This window comes from Toxorhynchites rutilus, chromosome 2 (genome assembly GCF_029784135.1).
Source record: "Toxorhynchites rutilus septentrionalis strain SRP chromosome 2, ASM2978413v1, whole genome shotgun sequence".
NCBI lineage: Eukaryota > Metazoa > Arthropoda > Insecta > Diptera > Culicidae > Toxorhynchites > Toxorhynchites rutilus.
Window position 1 is genome coordinate 84,695,912 of NC_073745.1, and position 23,608 is coordinate 84,719,519.

A 23,608-nucleotide genomic window follows, 5' to 3' on the forward strand; every position below is an offset into this window, starting at 1 on the left:
TTATCTGTTCTTCCATTATCCAGTTAAGACTGGACAGCGGAGACAGTCGTTGATCCATTGTTGAGTTATTTATAGAACAGCAGCCCGATGTTTCTTGCAGAGCAGAGCAGTTGTATGGATGAATCGACCTTATTTCGACCGTGGATCGATCTCCATCGCTGATGATTGTTGCATGGACGTAGTTATTCTGTAACAACACAAAGATGGTCAATGGGGGCCCTGAGTTTTGAACTCAGTCTTGTCACGGTCGCCATGAAACCAAAAAATATAATACACAACCTCTTTTAGTTCTGTAATGAGACTGTTTATTTATATAAAGCGCAGGACCCCGGTCCAACACGAACCGTGGTCTGCCTTCAACTTCAAACTATGACTACTGCTGATGAGCCTCTGTCTCTTACAAAATATGTTCTTATATACTAGTTTACAAAATAAACTTAAACTCTACACAAACATTTTCAGCTGGGCGGAGCATCGCATTTGGTGAATTACGTATAAGAGAAAAAGTGAGGATGAGGAAAAGTAGGTCTTCAGGTTTCCGCTTTGCCTAGCGCAAACGTAGCCTCAATGGAATGTAAATAATACAACCGGCACTTGCGTAACATGTTGATACAAGTGCGGTGTTTATTTACAGCATGGGAATGTTGCATCGCAGTCATAAATCGTATAGCGGATGACTAATACTTTATGGCCTGCGCTTAAAGAGGGTTTGGGAGATTGGGTTCATTTAGTGTGAAATGAGAAGGACTATTTATGGATAGGGATAATGGGATGAAGATGTGAGAAAGAATATGGAAAAGGGAAATACTGCCACAGATCGCTTACTAAGCGAACGCGCAACCAATGTGGCTACGGAGACCCCCCAAACTACCGGTTATTGATTGTAAAATTGCGGGTAATTCGGTAATGAAAAATGAACCGGTAAAACCGGTTAAGAATCCCTACTTACATCGATTCTTATTTTGATCTTATTTTGATTCTTGAGTAATATTTTGAAGCGGCATAAAGGCAAATATTATTTAAGGTGTAAAAAGGAAAATTACCGAAATTACCGGTTATTGATTGTGAAATTAGCGGTAATTCGGTAATGAAAAATGAACCGGTATTACCGGTAAAACCGGTTAACAATCCCTACTTTCATCGGACCCTTTTCCTAAAGAAAATGTGCTACCCTTCTAAACTCGTTCGAGTCGCCCGCGAGTAATCGGTTTCCTATTTGATTAACCTTAGAATCAACACTTTAACGTCCGCACGTTTCGTAAAAAAATATACGCTTGGCGCCGGCAGCGCTAATTCGGATTAATTGTCTTCTCGTCGCCCGTTCTTAACATTATCGTAAAATTATAAATTGTTAAGTTTTACTAATCTCATTATTAGTTTTCATAAGTTCTCAACCCTGTTCCCCTACTTTTATGAAATTTCTAAGATATACATACGTGAATATTATAAACCTGTCCATATTTTCCCCACTATATGTCCATGCGAGTCACCATCGAAAAAATGTTCTACTTTTCGGTCTGTTTAAATTTTAGTAAAAACATTGAAAAACATTCGGCGGAATTTTTCGAAAAACAGTATATTGAAATGCAAGGAACTGCATTTAAGTTTGGAGAAACATAAGGTTCGATAGATATAATTGAAGTTCTTCTTAATATGTCTGTATTACCCCACCTACTCTACTTATAAAACATAAAACATGTTGGTGTTACTGTTACCTAAACAAAACCCCAACAGAATGCAAACCATACTAAAGTACTGTCGCCGACCATTGAGATACTAGGCGCACGTAATCACTGTGATGTCGCAGGACGCCAAAGGGTTAAGGGAACATGTTAATATATATTTTTTAGTATGAACGAATTAATAAAAAAAATCTCCCGTCACGTGGTGATCCGTCAACAATTCGAGGAGCTTGTGCGAAGAATGGAGAACAATCCTGGCAAAGGGTTTTAGGTTTGCTGAGGCAGCGAGCACATCGAAACCGATTTTCGCTTCGGTATGGGTGGATACAATTGCAGCGCCTAACCAGTCTCGGGCCACCGACCAAAAATTCTTTGAATGGCAGAAAGTATGGAAGCAAATTCTAATTTGGTTCGAATCGTTTTACATTTATTTCATTACTAAAGGCTTGGGCCAACTTCAAATTAAAAACAAAAAGGAAGATTATTGATAATAAAAATAAGGCCAGTGCTACTGGAGGAGGTCCCTACAAGATGTATACTTTCTCGGTCTATGAAGAAGCTATAGTTAATATGTTATCGCTAAACAAAGCCGTTAACCAAGAGGATTATTAATGATATCTCATATTTATTTTCCAATATATAGAACATTTTTCTTTCACTTATAGGTTTACGATCTCTGATCATCTGACGTTTCATTCGCACGATGGCGCTTCATTATTTTCGTCATCGTTCAACCAAAATGCAAAGCTGTTCAAGATCTATAAATAAAACTCACATTCTAAACACTTTCTTTGAACATGAATGCATGTTTCTTACCTTCGTGGATTGCTTATTAAAAGCTGCTGTACAAAAATTCTATCAGACTAAAGCAATTGATAACAAAAAGCAGCGAATTCTTTGATGGAAGAACAAATTTAAAACGATCAATTGAGACCGTTTCACTAGATTTTGAACACATTTATCGCACCCTCAAAAAAAAAATAAACGGAATGCCCGAGCGAAATCATGTGAACAAAAACAACGAAAATGAATTGACAGATACTTGAATAAACACAAATTAACCTCTCCCTCGCTTTCAAGAATATAGTAGATTTTTTTTTTATCTGTATTATAGTGACTTTCAACTCATTTGGTTGGTTCGTCACTTTTACTTCCATTTTTGGAAGAATGTCGGGAGTGAGAATTGAACTCGTGACCTTTAGTGTGAGAGGCATGGATGTTACCACTACGCCAGATCGCCTCCACAATATAGTAAATGACTACGACATGATTTTGAGCATCTCATTCGCAGCGTCATTCGCATTCGCATTCGTCATTCGCAGCGTACAATAGAGGGGAATGTGGGACGTTAACCACTCGGCCACGGAAGCGCACGATCCTCACCTCATTCCCATTTTCTGTAATGGATCATTGAATAATGCTAACTTGTTGTCCATGGAGTATGCCTCCGGTCAATGAAGCTCAAACAATGGGACAATTTGAACAAATACTTTTATGGAAAAAGTACCCAAAAATGTCGATGTCACAACCGCATTGTTGACGTAGGACTTCAAAATTGTTTCATTCAATATTCTCGTTTATCGTTTCGGGTATTCATCGGAATTATTTATTAAATATCGAACATAATTTTCTCTAACTCTAATAGAATTTTGGTGGTCGAGAACCGATGATTGATCATGCATCGCAAGCGTTACTCTTCTTCTCAGTGTTATAGCTACATCAGTTATCGCCTTGATATGTTCCCTCGTCTCGTCGCTTGAATCTTAAAGAATTTCCAATTCGACTGGTATGCATATCATCAAAATTTGTTAGTAACGAAAATAGTTATTAACGTTAACATTATTTCTTAAAATTGTAACTGGCACCTTTACTGAAAGAGGTAGTCCTACGTTAAAAGTATGGTTTTCTTTAAAACAGTGAAAATCCTGGCTCGCTGTAAGAGTAAAAGAATTTTCAAAACAAAATATCTCATCGTTTTTTAGGAACCAAATAAATATGAACCCGCTCCCATCAAGAGAAAATATTCATCTTCAAATTGAGAAAAAAGAATGACAAAACTTCCTAAAGACCTTTAGAAAAAAAACCTTAAATAACCTTACATAATTAACTCAGTATAAGGATCATATGTTGGATACCAGGTGATAATACACCTACTGAAAACTGAAAAAAGATACTTACATTCAGTACATTCGCTTATGATTCCTTTATCCAAAGCATTATTTTGCAGTTTATCCATCGGCTCTATTGTTTCTTCCGGATTATTTGGTTCATCTTCACACCCCACGTTTCGGTCACTCTCATCATTCTGTTGACCCATCACAATATCAGGCGTTCCTTCCGACTTCGTTTCACTCAATTCGGAATCATTAGTCCTACTTCCATCGCATGGATCCCCAACATCCATATTTTCACACTTCTCGGATGATGTTACACCTGTTTCTAAATCGTTACTTTCGGGCGCCTTCTCGCTGCTCGTTTCATCAACTTCACACCCCGGAGATTCTATTCTCATTGCGGATTTTTCTTCGGCGGTTCGCGGAAAATCATCAGGATACTCCTTTGAAATGTGTTGTTCAAGCTGGTCACTTCGTTGACTATCATTCGCCACAACCAAAGCTGAATCATCGTTTGTAGTAATGTTGCCGTTTATTTTATGTTTCGTTCTCGCGGTATCGCACGAAACATCAACTAGTTGCTCCTTTTGCTCTTGATATTCTTCCTCCCCTTCATTCTTTTCTGCTTCCTGACACTGTTCATCATCTCTTTGTTCTTGTGTGCCATCAGCGTCCGTACCTTCCATAGGAACAGCGATCGATTCACTAGATTCTTCGATGTAACCAATCGCTTTCTCGCTACATTCTTCCGACGGTTCGTCTTGTGCCTCAACCGAATCTGTTTCACCGTTCAGTGACCGACGGTCTTCGTTTCGTGGGTCCACTTCCGGTTGAGGTTCTTCAACATTTGTTGACTCTGGAGACGGCGGAGTAGATTCCCGCTGTATCTCTTCTTCTACAATGATAGCAATAGTTTCGGGCGATTCATTGTTGGCGGATTCCTCGGTTTCCTGTAACTTTTGACGCTGTTCTTCATCGCCTAGCTCATGCACTGTGTTATCCGGGGCAGTCTCTGCACTGCTGCTATCCACCTCTTGAGAAGATAAGCCAGACTCGGATGCGTCACTGATGCCATCGGAAGCGGCGACTGGATCAGGCGCATCGACGGATGGATCAATTGTGTCGGTTGTTTTTGCTGACTTAGGTGTAACACAATCCGATGGATTCTGTGGAGGGGATGTGGTCTCGTGAATGTGTTCCTCGGAAGAAGTTGTTGTATCTTTGATTGGAGCTCCATTTTCGTCGTCCATTGTTTAAATCTGCATTGAAGATACAAAAAGTGATTTAGCTCATTTTTTTTTCAAGCAAATTTAATATTTATAGATTTTTTCTTATGTTTATCTTCCACGTCCAAAACTGTAATTTTATGAATTTTTGGAACTTCTAGATAACTACTACCTTTTTAATGAAGAAAGTGCAATTGTTTATGTATGTGTATGATAGCAGTAAAAGAATCAGCTATAATTAAGAAAAAAAAAAGCAAACATCGCTATCGTTGATAGACACTGGAAATCATCAGACTCCATCGTGGAAAGTGTGTAAACCTACATTGAACTCGATGTGCAGTTGAGGAAGCACAGGAGAAAGATGTGATAGCTAATATGCATAATGAGTTGATAAACGGAGGTGCTAATTGAAGAAAATGAAATGTTGTATCGTACAGCAGTTGTTCACAGCATCACTCTGACAGTGTGTTCGTCGAAAAGTTATTTCTTCCCGGATACACGCATATTTGATTGACTGCTTTGCTACAAATAAATAAAAATTCAAAACATGGAAACGAATGTCTTATTTTTGCAAACATTCAGTATTCATGTCACGTAAAACGTCAGAAATTGAAAGTGAGCATCAATTTTAAGGATTTCAAAAGAATAGGTCGAAAAAATTGATCAATAGTAGTGATAAATTACTCATATTACGTAAATAATCAGTTCAGCTCAGTCTATCTAAAAATACATGGTCGATAATCAAGCACCGTTAAGCTTGCTTCAGAATGAGCGAATTTTTCACTTGAGAAATTCGTCCTTGCGAAATGTATTCGCTAAAGTCATTCACATTGAACTACGAAATCATGCGGATCTGTCAAACTATCGTCCTTAAAACAAAAACAAGTTGTACGAGATTGGTGAATCAAATTCATATTACTCACAAATGTGAGTTCAAGTATATCTTGAACTTCATACAATTCAATGTTAGAAAATTCAGTAAAGTATAAATAGAAATTCGGAAAATTATTTACTATCCTGCCGCAGGCTTGAATATTGCTTAGATCGTTCCATCGATGTGAGGCTGAGCAAAATTTTTCATATCTTGTTGCACCCATCATGATTGACCTGTTCCAACTTTCTGATGTGGGCAGAGGCCACTCTCAGTGTATCGTGACTTCGTAATTTTTCGCAGCAAAAGCTTGGGAAGTTCTATCTTTTTTCGCTTTTTTGCAAGTGATCCCGCGCTTCGTTCTGATTGGTTGGTGAAAAAAGTTCGCAAACATTCGCATGAATATGTCTTCATTGTGAAGGATTGAAAAACAAGCTTTAGACTTGTTTTATCAACCCAAAGCCCTTATCACCTTCATTCATTCAGATCTATTTCAAAATCCACTCCATGAATGGTCTGTCGCATTTGTGACGCTCGCGCTAAACCGGTCCTCAGATATCACCCCCGTTAAATATTGACCGCATTGTAATCTCCTGGGCATTTTTTTTTCAAAACGTAAGCAAATCATGACCGATCATAGGATTCAGTGAAAACGACAGTGACCTTCAAAACTCACTACCTGTTCTCCTCTCGTTTCTTTTTCCCATTTTCTGCGTCGATCTCACACCATCCAGCTTTATACACATGAATAAAATTACAGCATTAGGCATCAGCGGGTAGTATAAACATGTACAATAAGGCAGCAGCATCGTCAAGTGTGGCAGCCGCCTCCCCCGCTTCAAACCGGTTATTATCATAAGCCGAACAACCATGTGGTTCCTCTGCTATTATTGATGGATGTTGTTTTGTTTTGTACTGTTATAGCGTACCCACACAAACATGTTTCAGTTCCATTGTATATGATTTTTAACCAGCGTTACAAAAATATAGCTTCTTTGTGTAGGTATTATTCGTGCACTGAATAGAAACGAACTTGGATACATTTTCTACCAGCTCTAGCGTCGTACCACACAGCCCGAGGCTTCTTTCGGCATGAAGGTTAATGTCAATAGCCGCTATTAACTGCGCTACACATGGAATATAATATCAACGTAAAAGAACGTAACACCAAATATTTTCCCGTGGAAATCCTACGGTCGCAGCATTCAGGAATACCAACAATTTAAGCATCGCCAAGACAAGTCGAAAGAAATGGTTTACGGTCAATTGTACTTATATATTTTACTTTAAACGTGGAATAATAATCGATTTCATGTTCATCATATTTTTTATGTTGAATTGTCGCGATTTTCGAATCACCATTCCAAGTTCCAGCTTTGACGGCCTAAATTACTACGTGTTCGTTTAACCTGAATTTAACCTCCATGGTTACTCTCAGATCACAGATGAAGGTCTGCTGCCGAATACAATCCTCATATGGGTCCTCGGACATAGTTCCATAGCCGGCAATGAAGCGGCCGACAGTTTAGCTGGAAACAGCCACCTTGGACAGATTTTAACGTACGAAGTTCCGTTAGGCGACATCAGATTAGGGATTGCCAATACCTTCAAAACTTTTTGGGCGTAAAAATGGTCCGTTGAAGCGACGCTGTTCCTCCGGAGATTCAAAAGCTCCATAGCCGGATTCAAAGACGTGAAAGCGATGAGGGAGCACCGAATCCTATCCAGACAAACAACCGGCCACTGCAACATATATCACAACTTCAACAGGGGACCCTTCCATCCCCTTTGCAACCTGTGCAAGGTGGAAGGGAAGTTACAAAGATCTTCGACGCGGACTTGACGGAACGGTCCTTCGTTGGATCCGTGTGAGGCCGAGCGATTCATTGGTGATCCACAACTTCAACTTCACAACTGAGAACCGACATGAGCATAGTGTCGGGCAATCGTTTATTTCTGATGGCCTGTACCCATGGATGATTGAACCTGGCCACACCGATGGCATTAATGACACTCGCCATATCAGAGTTGACTAGTAGCGACTTGGAAGATGAAATTGTGGTTGTCTCGAAGATGCCGGTCATCTCGGCCGAGAAGACCTTCAAATGTCCGTGAATTTCTCGCTGGAAATCAGACTATTATTACCCTCGCATATCTCTATTCCAATTTCTGATGGTCTTTTGAAGCCGTACGAAAATCGAATCTCGTGGAGACGGTATCTTTCTGCTATGAGGGGAGTTGTTCCTGATAGCGTTCTTCACGAGAACAGTTGGGATACTCCAGTCGTTCGCACCAAACCCTCAACCTGTTTCTGCGTTTGAACTTGCATGAGATCCCTCGTATTTTGCGTTGTATGGAATGTAAGTAAATGATCTTCGTTTTCTCACAAATCACCAGAAAATTTAGACATTTCGTTTCACGTTTGATTGAGCCCTAGAAACAGAACGTAGGACAGAAGAGATTGCGCTTGCTTTCAGATCTCGTTCGGACGAATCGTTTGCGTGCGGTGAAATTCCCCTAGAAACAATACAAATTATCTTCGTTTCACGTCGAGAGATTTTCATTGGCGTTTTATCAACAATATATACTATTTATGAAATTAGTCAAGAGTCTTGAGGAGAACTGGAAGAACCTTCTCCTTTTGGTCAAATCTAAATTGAACTTTTACATCCAAATGGCCACAGCATTTCTCGTACGAAGTACAACGACTTTCGATATCTGATGAAATATGTACCTCCTTAGGATCATGAATTCTTCATGACGCTGGTTCCCGATGATCAAAATGCATGCAAATGTGCATACGTACCAAAAGTAAAAATAATTGGGCCAGATCACGATTGTCACTTCACGGTGAAAACGGAATAAAATGCATACAATTCATTTCGTTTTCACCGTGAAGTGATGTTCGTGATCGAGCCTTACATTTATGTGTTATTTTACAGATATTCATAATCTCAGTGCTTCGAAGACATCCTGTTTGTAACACTTGCGCGATGAATAAAATATTTCACGCGTAACTTTTGAAAAGGTCCAATGTACCAAATCTAAATAAATCGAGTTATCGGATGCACACTATTAGTTTTAAATCATTGAATGCATTAGAAAAACAATCCTTGAAGTATCTGTCCTCTTTATTATTTTATCGCTAATACTGAAAATTTCCAAATCCGGATCTATGATTTTGAGCACTCGACTGTTACTTCGTACGCCACTTCCGTCTGACACTCGAAACGTCCGAAGTAACAAAGCAGCCATAACAACACGAAGTCGTACTTTTATCGCCTGAGTTCTTGTTTATTTCAGTTGTTGTTATCGATTTCAGTGCATTTTAGCGAGTGATAATAATAATCTGTGAGCAAAATTCTGATATTTGGATTAGTAGTTTAGTAGTATTTTTATAGTGCAACGTAATTTGTCCAATGTGCAAACGCGGTCAGTCAACTTTAAGCTAAAATCACGAAACAAGAGTTACGATTGGTTTTTCAGAGTTATTATAAAATCTGCGGCGAACGGCCGAACGGCGTGAAAATTTGTATGTAGGGGTTTTCGGTGCCGAGGATGGTTCTTATGATGGTTTGAGACCCCTCCCCCTGCCACACAAATGTAACACAAATTTCTGCATAACTCGAGAAATAATCAAACAAATGGAGCCAAACTCGGCATATGGTTCGACACACTTCCTCCTCTTTAAGGGGAGGGCTGCCATACAAATAAAACAAATTTCTGCATGACTCGAGAATTAGTAGAGCAAATGGAATGTGAGGTTTTTGGGGTACAACAATTCTTTCTATGATGGTTTGACACCCTTTCCTCCTTTGGAAAAGGGAGGGGGTCCCATACAAACAGTAGGGGAAAAGAGGGGAATTTGGATCACCTAAGCAAATCGCCTAATATTTCCAAACCAATACGGTCTAAATAAAAAATGTCACATTGTATACTGAGCTACACTTGTTTTCACCAAATATATCATTAAATAAAAGAGATGATTTTTGGACATTGAAATTTGAAGCGGGGTGATTTGATCCAGAAAAAAACATACTTATGTTTATGTAAAGTATTTTGAAATAATGTTACTATCAGTAACAATGTTTTGGGATCGATACCAGGTGTCTTGGCCAGATTCCAGACCAGAAAAGTTGGATTGACACCATCTCGAATTCTGCATGACTCTTTTCACTGTTGGTCGAGCATTTTCAAACACTTTTAATGCTTGGTCAAAGAAAATCCGTTCTCGATTACCTGCGTTGCTCTTTCAAGCTCCTCCTTCTTCCAACGTTGTCTGTCCATCCTCTTCTTGTAATTCAGAGGCATCTGGAATCAATTAGACCAAAAAAAAGTCTCAAACCTGTAGGACCAATTCACCCCACACAACACGCAAAAATTAAAATGCAATTAATTTCATTTATTGTTATCAAACTTACAGTTTCGCTGCATCAAATGTTTTCTCTTCTGTAGGTGAACAGAACTGTACTGCAGAATACATGAAAAGTTTGTTTGATAAGCGGGAAAAACCTTAAAACCACTATCGGAAAACTCACATTTTTTGACGATCAAAGTGCTTGCTGTGTTTATGCTACCGTTTCCCTCTACTTGTGAAGTTTTACCAAAGGTGTTTTACTTTAGGTACATACGGTTCAATAATAGACGGAAATGACATTATAAAAAATCCACGTTGAGCCGTAATTTTTGAGATAAAGGGGTGGTCCAAATCACCCCATATGACCAAATCACCCCGTGTTACCCTACACATATTTCAACCAACCATATTCCAAACAAATATGGCAAAATTTAAATAATTGAATTCCGTGATAAACGTTGTTGGTCCATTTGGTGTTTGCACTAACGAAATTGATATTTGTTCAAAAGAAAAATGGATTTTCACGAAAGAAAAAACGAACTCCTATATCCTCTATCTACATAAATAAAAATAAATCGAAACATGTATTTAGTGATGTCTAAAAAACATGTATTTAGTGATATCTAAATTTTTCATTTATTCGATTATCGATTAATCGTTGGGGCATTTTTCAATATTCGATTCATTCGAATAATAGTTTTTCAATATTCGGTTAATCGAGCGAATACTTATTTCTTGTAATAATCGCGTGGTCTATCGGATTGTCGATGGTTGGATGAAAAAATATTGAATAAAAAAAATATATAGCCTAATTTTTAACCTAAAAATGCATTAACATTGAGAAAAATTCTTTTTTTCATTAACCCTTCTGTACTCGCGTGCAAAATCATAACACGTATACTCGCGCACGGTGTCACAGAACGAAAATTAAACTTCTCTGTAATGTTGACATTGGGTATTTTTCAGGCTTTATTGGCATTTATTTGAAGAAGAGGGTATGATTGAATGCAAAAAATACAAAAAATATGTTTTCTTCGTCTTTATTATGTTTTAATAGTCATCTAATTCAGCCTCATCAAAACAGAGTAATTTTTGATACTCCAACACAAATAACGAAATTGGAATTTTTCACTGTTATTAATTAAAAGTAAGCAACTGAATATAATTCATGGAAGTAGAAAAAGCTATAAAATAACATAAAAACGTATTAATCGATTGTGGTTTCATTGGAGTAAGAATCGGAACATAGCATAACTGCATGCTCGAAGCAAACTTATTTTTTACATTTCATGCAGTAGTTACGTGTTTTTTTGGGTTTTATTTTTATCAAAGAGAAGAATGTATAACGTATTCTAGATAATTACCAGATGATAAAGTTTCTGGAATATAAAGTTTGCATATTTCTAATATTCTTTGTTTCTGTATTCTTGGTAAACTAAGAATTAATGTCTTTTTTTTAGATGAGGCATAAAAAGATTATATAAAAGGATTTCTAGGAACTTCCTTTTCTTTTTCTTGTAGATATTGTACATTATGAAAAAAATATCCCCGAAACTCTAACTGTTAAAAATTACCATAAGCCACCGATTAGTTTATAGTTTACTGTTTACAATTCTTCCACAAGTGGAATTCTTTCACAAGTGTGTATATGTATGACCATTATATTTAGCGAATAACTATACGAAAGTCAAACATTTATATTTTGCTTTTGAACGTATGAATCTAACGACGAATAGTTAATGTATGGATCCGTACAATCCAGTTACAAAAGGGACTGAAATCAAATAAAATAGTCCGGTAATGATCTTATGCATTATATTCAATAAATATTCCGCGCCACTAACATTAATTTATACATTTCATTCAACAATATTCTAGAATATGAAAAATGGCACTTGTCCAAAAAAGTTACTCCTATACTCGCGTCGGTGTGTCAGACCGAAAGTAATAAAAAAGTGGCACACGTCCCCTTTGTACCAACACATGCGAAGGCTAAACGATGACGAACGACGAATAACGAAGCTAGAGAGAATCGCAAAGTCGTAGTGTTGATATTTTCTGAGAAATGAACGAATTATTGATTTCTCGGTCTGACCGAACAATGCGCGAGTATAGGAGGTTTAATCGCGATTACAGTGGCCATTCTTCGATGTATTCATATTTTGATTTTAAATTATTCGATACAAAATTACTCGGTTATAATTTCAGATATTCGATGATTTGAATTAATCGAACGATTAAAAGACGTCTCTACATGTATTCCTTGTAACGGAGAAACATGTTTTTTGCAAGTGATTGAAGAGTCTTAAATGAAAATTGTGTCTGAAAATAATGTTATATTGCAATGACGAGTTTTGGTATAAGTACTAGGAAATTTACAGTGAAAGGAAATTGCAGAGGCCATTCTGGGCGGGACAAAGTTTGCCAGCTATCTATAAGAACCTAGTTGCAAACTCCAAGAATGAATCCACTTGACAAAGAACGTTTTTAGAGCGACACCAAACGATTGAAATATATATGGCTGAATCAACAATGCAACAGTCTGCAGTTTAAGCAGAAAAGGACTCAGTTTACAAAATGCAATCGATATTTTAATGCGATTAAATGTTTACACTTATTGCCATTCATTCACTATAAAAGACAACGTCTGATAACGTGCAGATCGAGCATAGAGAGGCTCTATGATAAATTATTTCTCTAGCGTAAATTTGAGGTAAATAAATATAAAATAAATTAGCGGTTCGGAAAGTAAACCCATAAGACAGAGTAAACTTACTTTATCAATATACTGCGATATCCAGTGGAGTTCTATGTAGATTTTTCGCGTATTTACTTCCAAACGACGTTTCAGCATTTGCCTCAATGTAATCCAATACGATTGTAGTGTACCGTAGCCGTACACTGTACTCAAATCTTGATGCCCTAATCAAGGAGCATTAAATATTTAAATCTTCCTTTCGAATTCTCCTTGTTTACATACAGGAAATATTCCCTTGTATTGGAACACATCACCTCTGTATGTTTATGTTAGCCTTTTATTTATTTTTTTGTTTCACAACGAGAAATGACGAAATCCTTAATGAATCGGCAGAAATACAACACAATTCCACAGAATGAGCACCGTGCAGCTGCTCGAGTAGCGCTAGTGCTCCTGTTTATTTCCACCCATTTCTTCAGGGAACGCACTCACACACACTGACAGAACACCCCGCTTGGATCACGGAAAAATCCGCTTCTGCTGCCGGGGCTCTTCCCGTTTCGTTCTACGAATGATGTTTCAGCAAATGATGAGTTCTTTTCACTACCGATATTGCATCAAATAAAAAAAGAGTTGCTTTTCCGTGATCGAAAATGAATATCACCGTACGTAACTACTATTCCCCGCGCGCTTCACACTGCTGCTCGACAAATCAGCCGCATACACTCCCGGGAGAAGAGAAAAAGAAGAAAATCCTCCTTCTGAAACCGCACCGATAGAGCGAAAATTTTTCCAACGCCTTTTATGTTACTGTTTTTCCACTATACGGAATATTTCCACTGGTTAACTTCACGCGTACCGGAAGCACTGCAATATCCACTACCGATCGGTGCAACTTTTGACCGGTCCCCGGAAGGGTGCAGGCCCAAATTTTCGATTTTTCGTTGCAAGCAAACACACACGTTTTAGATCCAGTGTTACAACGCGAAAACGTAATGGCGATCCGAGCGACCACTGCTGCGAGCTGCACGAGCAAGCGAGAAGTACGCAGTGTCAGGGTATGATGGGTTTTCTGTTGGATGGAGGTTGGCTGGGTCAATATACCATAAAATGTGACTTGCTGTTGCGTAAAAACCAAGGCGGATAATAAGGTGGAACGTTATGTCAGAACTGCTGTTCAGCCATTACTTGAGTTCGAATTGAAAGCGACCAAACGAACGGCTAGAGTTTTCCGAGAAAGAGGATTCGCGTCATCGAAGGTACGTTGTCGCCACCTATGAAAGTTTCGCGTGTGAGTGAAAAATATGTAAACAAACCGTTGCATATTTTCTCTGCAATTAATATACTGATTTCTCGAAAACTTGTACCGTGTTTATCTTACAATTAGTGGAAATTGTTGAAAAATAGTTTTTCTTAGCTGTTTCGATGCTCCGAACCAAAATTTATTGTCATTTAGTAGTGAAAAAAAGCCGTTGAAGTACACCCTCTGTCAAACTACCAGCGAGAGAGGTAAACCGAATTAATGAAATTTGATATAAAAATATCCGCTTAGTGTTCATAAAATACCTAAAATACAAAGATCTGGCTTCTATTCAATCAGTGCTCTAATATTTTTCAAAATATTTTCCTTAGAACGTGTGAAATATGGACGTCAAAAGCTGCGCAAATTGCCCGGAGAACATGCAAGTCGGGCGAAATTTGCTTGAAGCTGACTCCGAACAATCTGCAAAATTCAAAAGCCGTATTGTTTGTGTCGTCCCCGGATGTAAGCAGAGATATCGCCCCGGAATTTCTTTTCATGCCTTCCCTCCGAAAACGGACAAATCGCGGTATCTAGACTGGATCCAACGACTACGGCTAAAGATAGAACCTACAAAAACCTCCCGTATTTGTAGCCTCCATTTCACCGTGTCGAACTTCTACTCTCCAAGTATGAAGTGTAATACACGCCTTGAAGCAATAATATTATAATTTTTTTTTATTATTATTTTACTTTTTATAGCAACAAGCCGTGCCACTGATCGCTTAATTCTTAGGTCATCAGCAGTTCCCGAGTTGAATTTGCCACAACCTCCCATCAGCGAAGCCAGGAAAAGACTTATTGAGGGCCGTGCTTTTGAAAAAGTGTGAAACAGTCCAACTTGGTGCAAAATGTGCAATAATAAAGAAATAAAATAAAACATACTTAAGCAAATGATACAAAACAGCCATGACGTGTTTGCACTTCCCTTTGCCAGCTTTACAGGAACACGAAAACAACCATTTGGAGAAGGAGATTTTCGTACGAATATTTATTGTATGGGGTTCCGAGCTTAGAGTTGATGACTGGAGGCCGGACGAGAAAATACTGAAGCCTTCATCGTGAACTTCTTCAACACCAACTATTAAAAGCTTTGAATACTCTTTCGCCTTCGACGACTAAACGGCTTCCACCCGCATCGTAATCGAACACATCCGCAAACTCCACAGCGTAGCAGGTTTCATTTTCTCCGACTGATGGCTCCTGATAATGCATGAAACAAGGTCACAGAAAAACACTTATAAGTTAAATTCAGCTTAAGCTACGGCAAAGTTTTTTTTCACTGCATAAGGAAAACTCATTTTCCAACCGTTTGGAAGATAAATTTTGCACACAATTATTAATTTTTATTGAAATTTAGTATCCTGAAAGTTTGTTTACTTTTTCACAAGTAAAGACAGTGTCCTTTGGATGCGGTCAGAAAACGTTTTCCCCTGCAGTAAATTTATGTGATTTAACTAAATTAGCATCCTAGAGGATAGTTCATTCGATACATACTCACCATTACAAAAATTTCTGCAAAAAACGTTAAAAACGGTGCGTTTAAAAATCACATTCTTTTTGCAATTCTTTGTTGACATTCGCTTCACGCACACAAGCTGTCAAATTCAGCTTCGTAGTCGCGAATAACAAATGGCATGCAATGATGAGTGCATACCGCTATGTGTTTGCTGCGCATAAACGTTGGTTTTGTTTACGCTGTTGGCATCATTGTTGTGTTTCGGTGACTGCTGCAAGTTGTTGTCTGCATTGCTGTTTTACGGAACGTGAGGGTTGTTGCTGTTGCTGCTGGGATTGGCAATTCAGCGATTGTGGGAGCTTTGCTAGTGGGTATATGAAAGTGTCACTACCGGCGGGCTTGTGCCGTACTGCTCTAAGTTCCATTCGCTTTGGTGGAATTAGTCGTTGGCGACCCATTAGGATTGAGTGATAGCGATACGCTGTGGATATCCATGCATATCGTTTCCCGGCGACTGCTGCTTTAAAAATTAGACCTGCTTTGTTTATAAACAAAAATAGTCGCTGTCATTTTTTATCTCCTCTCGCATCGTCCATGCCTTATCATCATACTGTCGAAAACGAACCACCTGTCAATTCCAGCTCCTTGGTAAAAACGAAAAAAAAAACATTAACCAGCCCGTCTATAATACTACGCTCAGAGAAAAAAAAATGTATATAAGATTGATTTTTTATTAAATATTACCAATTCATTAAACATTTTTACGCAAGTCAGGCACTTAGAATCAAAACGGTTGTCAAAAATCCATTGAGAAATTCCAAAAAAGATGGACGGACTACATTTTTTAATGCTAACGTTCGAAATAATAATGCTCTAACTGCAATTGGCAGAAACAGAAATTTCAGTATTATTGGGATGCTCTAAACTTAAAATACAATTCAGTTATACATCCCGCCAAATTTTTTTTCGGAATAAGTTTGTATTATCCGCTAAAAAACAGAAAATTTGTAAAAGCGTGTTCAAGAGGAAACGATAGAAACTTACGCGAAAAAAAATTTTGTAAAAAACAAAAATTCAAATATAACTTTAAAAAATTTCAGAATCAAAATATGAAGCAATATACTGCTTCATATTCTCGATATAATATTGCACAGAAACCCAATTTGTTGATTTTGGGTGTATGCGTATTATTGTGGCATTTTTGATTCTTGCATGATGATGATAATAAAAAGCTTATGTATTTATCTATCCAACACACACAATCTCATTTCTTTAAGAAAGTCTATTCGGAAAACTTTTATAAAAGCCATTGGTTGCTCGCTGGCGCAGTGACTAATGAGGTTTTTGTTCTATATTACATAGGCTAGGAAATTGAAAAGTTCATTCACCTCGAGTGAGGTTCTCATGTTTCCGTATAATATTGCGGAAAAGGCACAAAATTCTGCAACGAAAAAACTGGCAAAATCAACGGCACGATATCTAACAGCATCACATTTCAGAAGCGGACGTTGAGGATCACATAATCCTTTCCACACACCAGTTTTTCACACTGGAAGGATGAAATGTAAAACGATCGTTTTCATACTTCAGTACTACTCACAGGAAAGATATGGCCCAAACATATGTAGCTTAACCTTCTTCAGACACCAGTACCTGTGAAACGAAGGGTATACACCAGGGTTATGACCCTCCGGTTTCAAATGTCATGTACTGGTAAGTTGAAGGACTATAGAATACGTCTGAAACGCGAACGCGATTCTCAATCAATAGTAGACGTCAAACCCCTATTGCCGAAGTTGGGTTTTTCTACAAATCATTTACAAGCATTTGTGTTTTGTTTAGAAAAAAACACAGTCGACTTTCAAGATAGCCGCAGAATGGTTTTCACATATTGGCTCACAATGTTTAATCAAGAGGCTGGCATGCCACGAATATTGTGTAGCTCGCAATTCAACCCAAACCACACTCACCTTGCAAAACACACGAAAGAAATTTGACAACTCGATTGAGCTGACAGCTTGAGCCTTGAGCTCTGCCCTTTTTGTGTTCTGTGTTGTTTACGCTCAATTTGTGTTAGTTGGGATGATAGAAAAACGAGGCGATGGCAAATAGCTCTCTAAATTGCATCTTGGAAACACTTGGTTTAATTTTTTTCTGTATTATAGTGACTTTCAATGTTATGGCTGGCTTATATGGTTTCAGCGGGAGCCTTCTTGATGTACTTGGCGATGACCCTCCACGAACTGCTCCACTGTATTTTAAAATCTAAGCAAAAACTTGTGATCAAATCGAAGATCTTTGTTCCTTACCATTCAAGATAAGAGAAACAATAATAGTCGACATCTTCGAACAGCGCGGATTCCCCATCAGTGACCTGGCCATGGTAAGCGGACATCCTCGTCAAACGACCAGGGAGAAGAAATAAAAAGTTGCAACTGTGTGGAAACTCTCGTGATGAAATTTGTTTTTTGTTTATCGTATTCTTGTTAATTGTTTGTTCGTATATGCATCTAAAATGAATTAATGTTTATTGTAAGCGCACATCGCGGCACTGTTTCGGCCTTCTTTTGCGATGTTAACGACTACGTCAGATCGCCTATGGAGGTCGTCACACAATTTTGAAGTCTGTCGATGCCTTTACGTAGGGAGTCTTCGTAGCCACATTGGTTGCACGTTCGCTTACTAAGCGATCGATCGTGAATTCAAAACTCAGGGCCCTCAATTGACCATCTTTTTGTTGTTATAGAATAACTATGCCACGTAACAATTATCAGTGATGAAGATCGATAAACGGATCGAAGTCGAAGTCGCTATACAAGCTCTGCTTGTAACAAGAAAAAACATCGGGCTGTTGTGCTATTAATAACCAAACAATGAGCATATCAACTGTCTCCGCTGTCTGGTCTGAAGGCAGGTTTGCAGTTCTCGTGAACGTGAACTTGAACAAAAACTTTCTTGTTAATAATTCATCAGTCCATATATAAAACGCGAAGAAAACATCTTGAGACGATGGGCAGAAACATTTTCTAGTTGAAAAACATATTTCCCCGTTCATGTTCACGTTCCTGTCGCAAGGCATTCTGAAAATTATTTCACCGTGAACTGTTAAAGATATGTTACGCAGCTCTCGAATTTTCAGTGAAAATTTCCGTATGGATGTAATTTCATTCAATCGGATATCTGCAACTTCGTTGCTTTGTGTTGCTTCGTGAACAACTGTATATTTTATCCGAATTACTTTGTTGGATGTTTTTTATTGGCTCGATGTTTTTTTTCTTCACTGACAAACTCTTAGGCCAGGCGCAAATTGAGACGCGTATAGCGCCAGTAACCTGCCGCGATATAGCGCATATTTTTGTGACTAATGAAAACAGATAGAACGGCGCAAATTGGCCAGATGACGCGAGAGTGTGGAGCGCTCGTGAGACACGACTCGCGTGACGCTGTGGCTGAACCACAGTTTCTCGTGCTGGTCGTACCGGTCGGGTGATTGTGTTAGTAAATAAATATATCGCGCAAATCTGTGTGAATCAGACGTTGTATGCGAGTGGCACGTTATTTACACCAAACTGCGATTGAATATGCGCTCCACCACGCTACGTTTGTGGCACGTATGAGTCGTGTTGGTAGTCTCGTGTTCGTTTACGAGCGCTATACGCTTCTCAATTTGCGCCTTGCCTTAATGCGAACTTGAACGTGAACGTGAACAAGAACATTCTGATTTGTTTGTTCGCAATGTAGTTCACCATGAAATGGTCATATTGGGCCTGACACGAACGTCACATACAAATTCCATACAATTCATTTCGTTTTCACCGTGAAATGACGTTCGTAATCAGGCCCATTATTTCCAGGGGTACGACTAAAACGTGAAATCCCTCATATTGCCAGTGTGCCCAATATTGCTGCGGTTCACTGACATTTTGGTTCAATCAATTACTGTTGTTTACAACTTGGTCCGGTTATATAGTCGAATAGTGGCTAACTTTAAACTTCATGTTAAATGTGAACACCTCCATGTGAAACCGAAATATGAAAATCGCTCATGCAGTTAGAATAAAGCAGCGCATTTTTCGATTTCAGTCCTCGTAAATGATATGTTGATAAACAAATGATGCCATATTGATTATGATTTTGGGTAGCCTATATTAAATTGATGTCTAGCCCCTGATTATTTCACCACCTGTTCATGTTCGCGTTCAATGGAACTCTAAAGCAGACTTAACTGAACAATGGAATAGAATATTCTTACGTCTAAATGGCTACTTACATTGCAGTTTATAGATACGATAAACATGTACACGATTAAATCCGGCTCTGATGATTTTCTCAGACTGGCAAACGGTTTTATAATGGATGGGAAACTCACGTTCAAGGTGTGTGTACATTTCAGGGTTGACTCTACTTGCAAATTGCGAGGGGTTGTCAAAACACTTATAAGAGACGCGAAACTCCCGGAACCGGTCGACTATAAGGTAAATTTTAATTCGTTTAATTAAGTAATAACAATAAGTGTTATGTCTTGTCTCGCGTCGCGTCTTATAAGTGTCGTGAAGTTCTTAGGTTGCACAGATATTAAAAATAAAAGGAGGTTGTCAAAAGTTTTGTTTTTCTTTCTCTTCTAATGAGTCAAGATAAATAAACAAATGAAATAAAAAATGACTTCACATGTTCTGGAATGTATTCACAATCTTACATCTCTTCACAGTAAATTGAATATGTATCTTCGAAGGAAGACACATCTTCACATCTGGCAGCTCTGATCACAGTTTTGAAGTCGCGAATGAACAGTCAAACAATTAATGTTTACAAACAGGGTGAAGTAAAAATATTCAATAAAAATAATTAAATATTTGTGTTTTTATCTTCTTGAAAAGACGAAAATGGAACAGGAATTCGAGGAAGACGAAATCATAGATTGGACAAAAGAAGCAAATGGTGTTATCCAGGACATTATTCGTCACGTACAAGTGGCTCAAATTTCACATAGGTGGAAACCGACAGACTCGGAGGCATATATGAATTTTACCACCTTGGAGGGCAAGCAAGTGTGTGTTAAACTAAACGCAGAGGGTCTTCAAATTGTAGGAGATCAGCATGACCGTATCGATCAAGAAAGCCCAGACAACATGAAGTATGAAACGCCCTATTCTCTGCTTTCGTCCATTAGTCCAGCATATACAGATTCGTTTGGAAGTTGTCTAGCAGCTGAACTCAGTAAACATTTGCAGGATAGATTAATCGGAAATGGTGATCAGGATGATAATGAAAACCTCAGCGGTGCTGACTAAATTTGACGCAAATGTCGAGTAATGAGCCATTTTGTATAAAGCCAGCGTTGGAGTAATAACCGCTCCTGATGTGGATTGCAAATAATTAATTTGTCATTAATTCGCTAACATGAGAATTTCTTTAAAATGATGAGACAGTTCATGAAACACTACTTGTTTTATAAGTATTTTTTTTAGTTACGTTTTATTAAATAACTATATTGTATCTGTTTTACAAACTTAACTTTTCCAAAGAAAGTGTTTCGGCTTCAGTACTGACTCTAGCATTCATATTCTCCGAAATAACAACCGAACTATCATCGGACAGATCTGGGCTATCATCTTCCATTTGACATAAGAATTGGTCGTCTTCATAGATTGGGAAAAAGAACATCGGTTGGTCCCAGAATTGTTGTTCACCAATTGCAAAATGTTCGGCTTCTTGCAGATGAGTTAGCAATTGTTCCTTCGAGGAAAATTCTTCACGACAGACAACACATTTCAGCAAAAGTATTTGATGCCTAACGTAATTTACAACTTTGACGCGTTGGTAAATACTCAGTCCTTCTACTTGAAGGTCGAAATCGAAACTGTGATCTGATTTCATGTGAATTTTTAGATCTTCTATTTTCAGTTTGGTTGCGCTACAGAATAAACATGTCACTTGTTGTTCTTCCCCGCACCAGCCCGACCAATCCGAATCCGAATCATCAGAATGAAATGCTGAGCTCTCTGGAACACGTTCCTTCAATGGAATTGGTTGTTTTGTCGCAAGAGGTTTCTGTGGTCGATCGTTGCGATAATTCACTAAAAAGAATCTGTCATAGAATTTGTTGTCCGGATTTATCCGTTTATGACCCTTCTTCCTCATATGCTCTTTTAGTGTTGGTCGGTCTTTGAATATTTTTTCGCAATATAGGCAGACGAGCTTCTCAATTTTGGTCTGAACAACATTTATAAGTTCATCAACGAAAACTAGGTTTTCCGGTCTACCCAGCAGAAGGAAGTGTTTAGTGTAGAGATGTTCTATGAACATCGTTCTCGTTTCCGCTTGAAAGACCCTGCAGTACAAGCAGCCTCGGTTAAAGTTCCGATCAGTTCTTTCAAACTGATGTCGAACCAAAACCAACTCCACCATATCACGTTTTATCTGTAGCCTTAGCTCATAATCTAGTGGTTCGACGTCGCTCAACAGGAAATACTTCTCATTGCTGCCTGGAGTGCCGTCCGGAAGTTGATTCAACAACATTGAAGTGCAGAATTTTTCCACTGGATGCTCTCGAAACTTCTCTTTCCAAAATTGACTGTAGCTGGCCAGGCAGCCTATCTGTTCAACATCAGCTATTACCAGCCTATGTATCATGTAGAGATGGGCCAAGTACTGATCGCGGCCATCCCCGATTTGGAAATTGTATGCGTTGTCGCAGAACATACAAACAACGGTGGTATCATCGGTAAGTCGAGTCGCAGGGGAATTGCAGTGCTTATCTTTCACGAGGTATAACGGCTCGGTCACGACGGATTGCACGGTAAATTCTTTAGATTTCGCATTGCTAAATGAAGATGTCATCGTATGTGCAGTTTTTAATTTGAGAAGTTTATCACTACTGCTCACGGCACAATTATAACATAAATGTGCTGATTTATTTTGACATTTGTTGTGCAGCAATATATTTTGATAAAGATACCAAAGTAAATAAAAAAACAGGTATGTTCATCGCCTATGTAAACCAGGGGTACGACTATAACGTCAAATCCCTCATATTGCCAGTGTACCCAATATTGCTGCGGTTCACTGACATTTTGGTTCAATCAATTACTGTTGTTCACAACTCGGTCCGGTTAAATAGTCGAATAGTGGCTAACTTTAAACTCCATGTTAAATGTGAACACCTCCATGTGAAACCGAAATATGAAAATCGCTCATGCAGTTAGAATAAAGCAGCGCATTTTTCGATTTCGATCCTCGTAAATGCTATGTTGATAAACAAATGACGCCATATTGATTTTGATTTTGAGTTGCCTATATTCAATTGATGTCTAACCCCTGATGTAAACACGTGCTCTACAAGTTAAAGCCAAGATGTGTGAACTAAAGGTGTGACCGTGTCGTCAATAAGTGTGCGAGGGGAAACGATATAAATATACAGAGGACTGTGGAAAGGGATTTGACTGCAAATAAAGATGTCTAAATTTTTCGTTTATTCGATTAATCGTGGGGTCATTTTTAAATTTAAATTTTCAATTGTCTTTGAGTATTCGATTAATCGAGCGAATATGTATTTCTTGTAATCAAAAGGAACAGTCATTTATAATAAAAAAATGATATCATAATTTTAAAAGTTACATTAAATATAATTCTGAAATAAACATGGTGCAGAATAATGGTTCTTGAATGAAATGGTATTTCAGTATATGGATAAATTTGCCATTTCATGATTTTTTGAGGACGATTGGACGAAAAAAGAGCACACCATGAAAATGATGCACAATATTTTTATTGTATCAACCTACTGTTCAAAATTACCTATTCTTCGAATGTTGTTGAAATAGCTGATTTGTGTGTATTTTTCTGTCTTTTCCCTATAACTACTTATTATGATTTGTTCGGATTTCTTGTAAGACTTGACA

At 38.2% G+C, this 23,608-nt stretch overlaps 3 protein-coding genes and 1 long non-coding RNA gene across 4 annotated transcripts in view; 2 read left to right on the forward strand and 2 right to left on the reverse strand.

Annotated features, from left to right (window-relative positions):
- The window catches only part of LOC129767204 (uncharacterized), a 32,253-nt gene extending 18,273 nt beyond the window's left edge, over positions 1–13,980 (reverse strand). The window contains exons 1-2 of the mRNA XM_055767855.1: positions 13,027–13,980; positions 3,861–5,055 (exon numbers count right to left, since the gene is read on the reverse strand). Coding sequence (XP_055623830.1) covers positions 3,861–5,046 — 1,186 coding nt within the window. The 5' untranslated portion in view covers positions 5,047–5,055; positions 13,027–13,980. The remainder of the gene's footprint in view (positions 1–3,860; positions 5,056–13,026) is intronic.
- Positions 13,981–14,218: 238 nt separating this feature from the next.
- On the forward strand, positions 14,219–15,118 carry LOC129771413 (uncharacterized). Its single transcript, XR_008742364.1, has 3 exons — positions 14,219–14,457; positions 14,581–14,878; positions 14,951–15,118. It is a non-coding gene; the product is annotated as an uncharacterized LOC129771413 (long non-coding RNA).
- Positions 15,119–20,590: 5,472 nt separating this feature from the next.
- On the forward strand, positions 20,591–20,998 carry LOC129765892 (GSK3-beta interaction protein). Its single transcript, XM_055766330.1, has one exon. The coding sequence runs from the start codon at positions 20,591–20,593 to the stop codon at positions 20,996–20,998; it is 408 nt and encodes a 135-aa protein (XP_055622305.1).
- Positions 20,999–21,182: 184 nt separating this feature from the next.
- Positions 21,183–22,633, reverse strand: LOC129767672 (zinc finger protein 277). The gene has a single exon (XM_055768798.1). It carries the CDS (start codon positions 22,545–22,547, stop codon positions 21,210–21,212), a length of 1,338 nt encoding a protein of 445 aa, XP_055624773.1. The 5' UTR covers positions 22,548–22,633; the 3' UTR covers positions 21,183–21,209.
- Between the last annotated feature and the right edge of the window lie 975 nt (positions 22,634–23,608).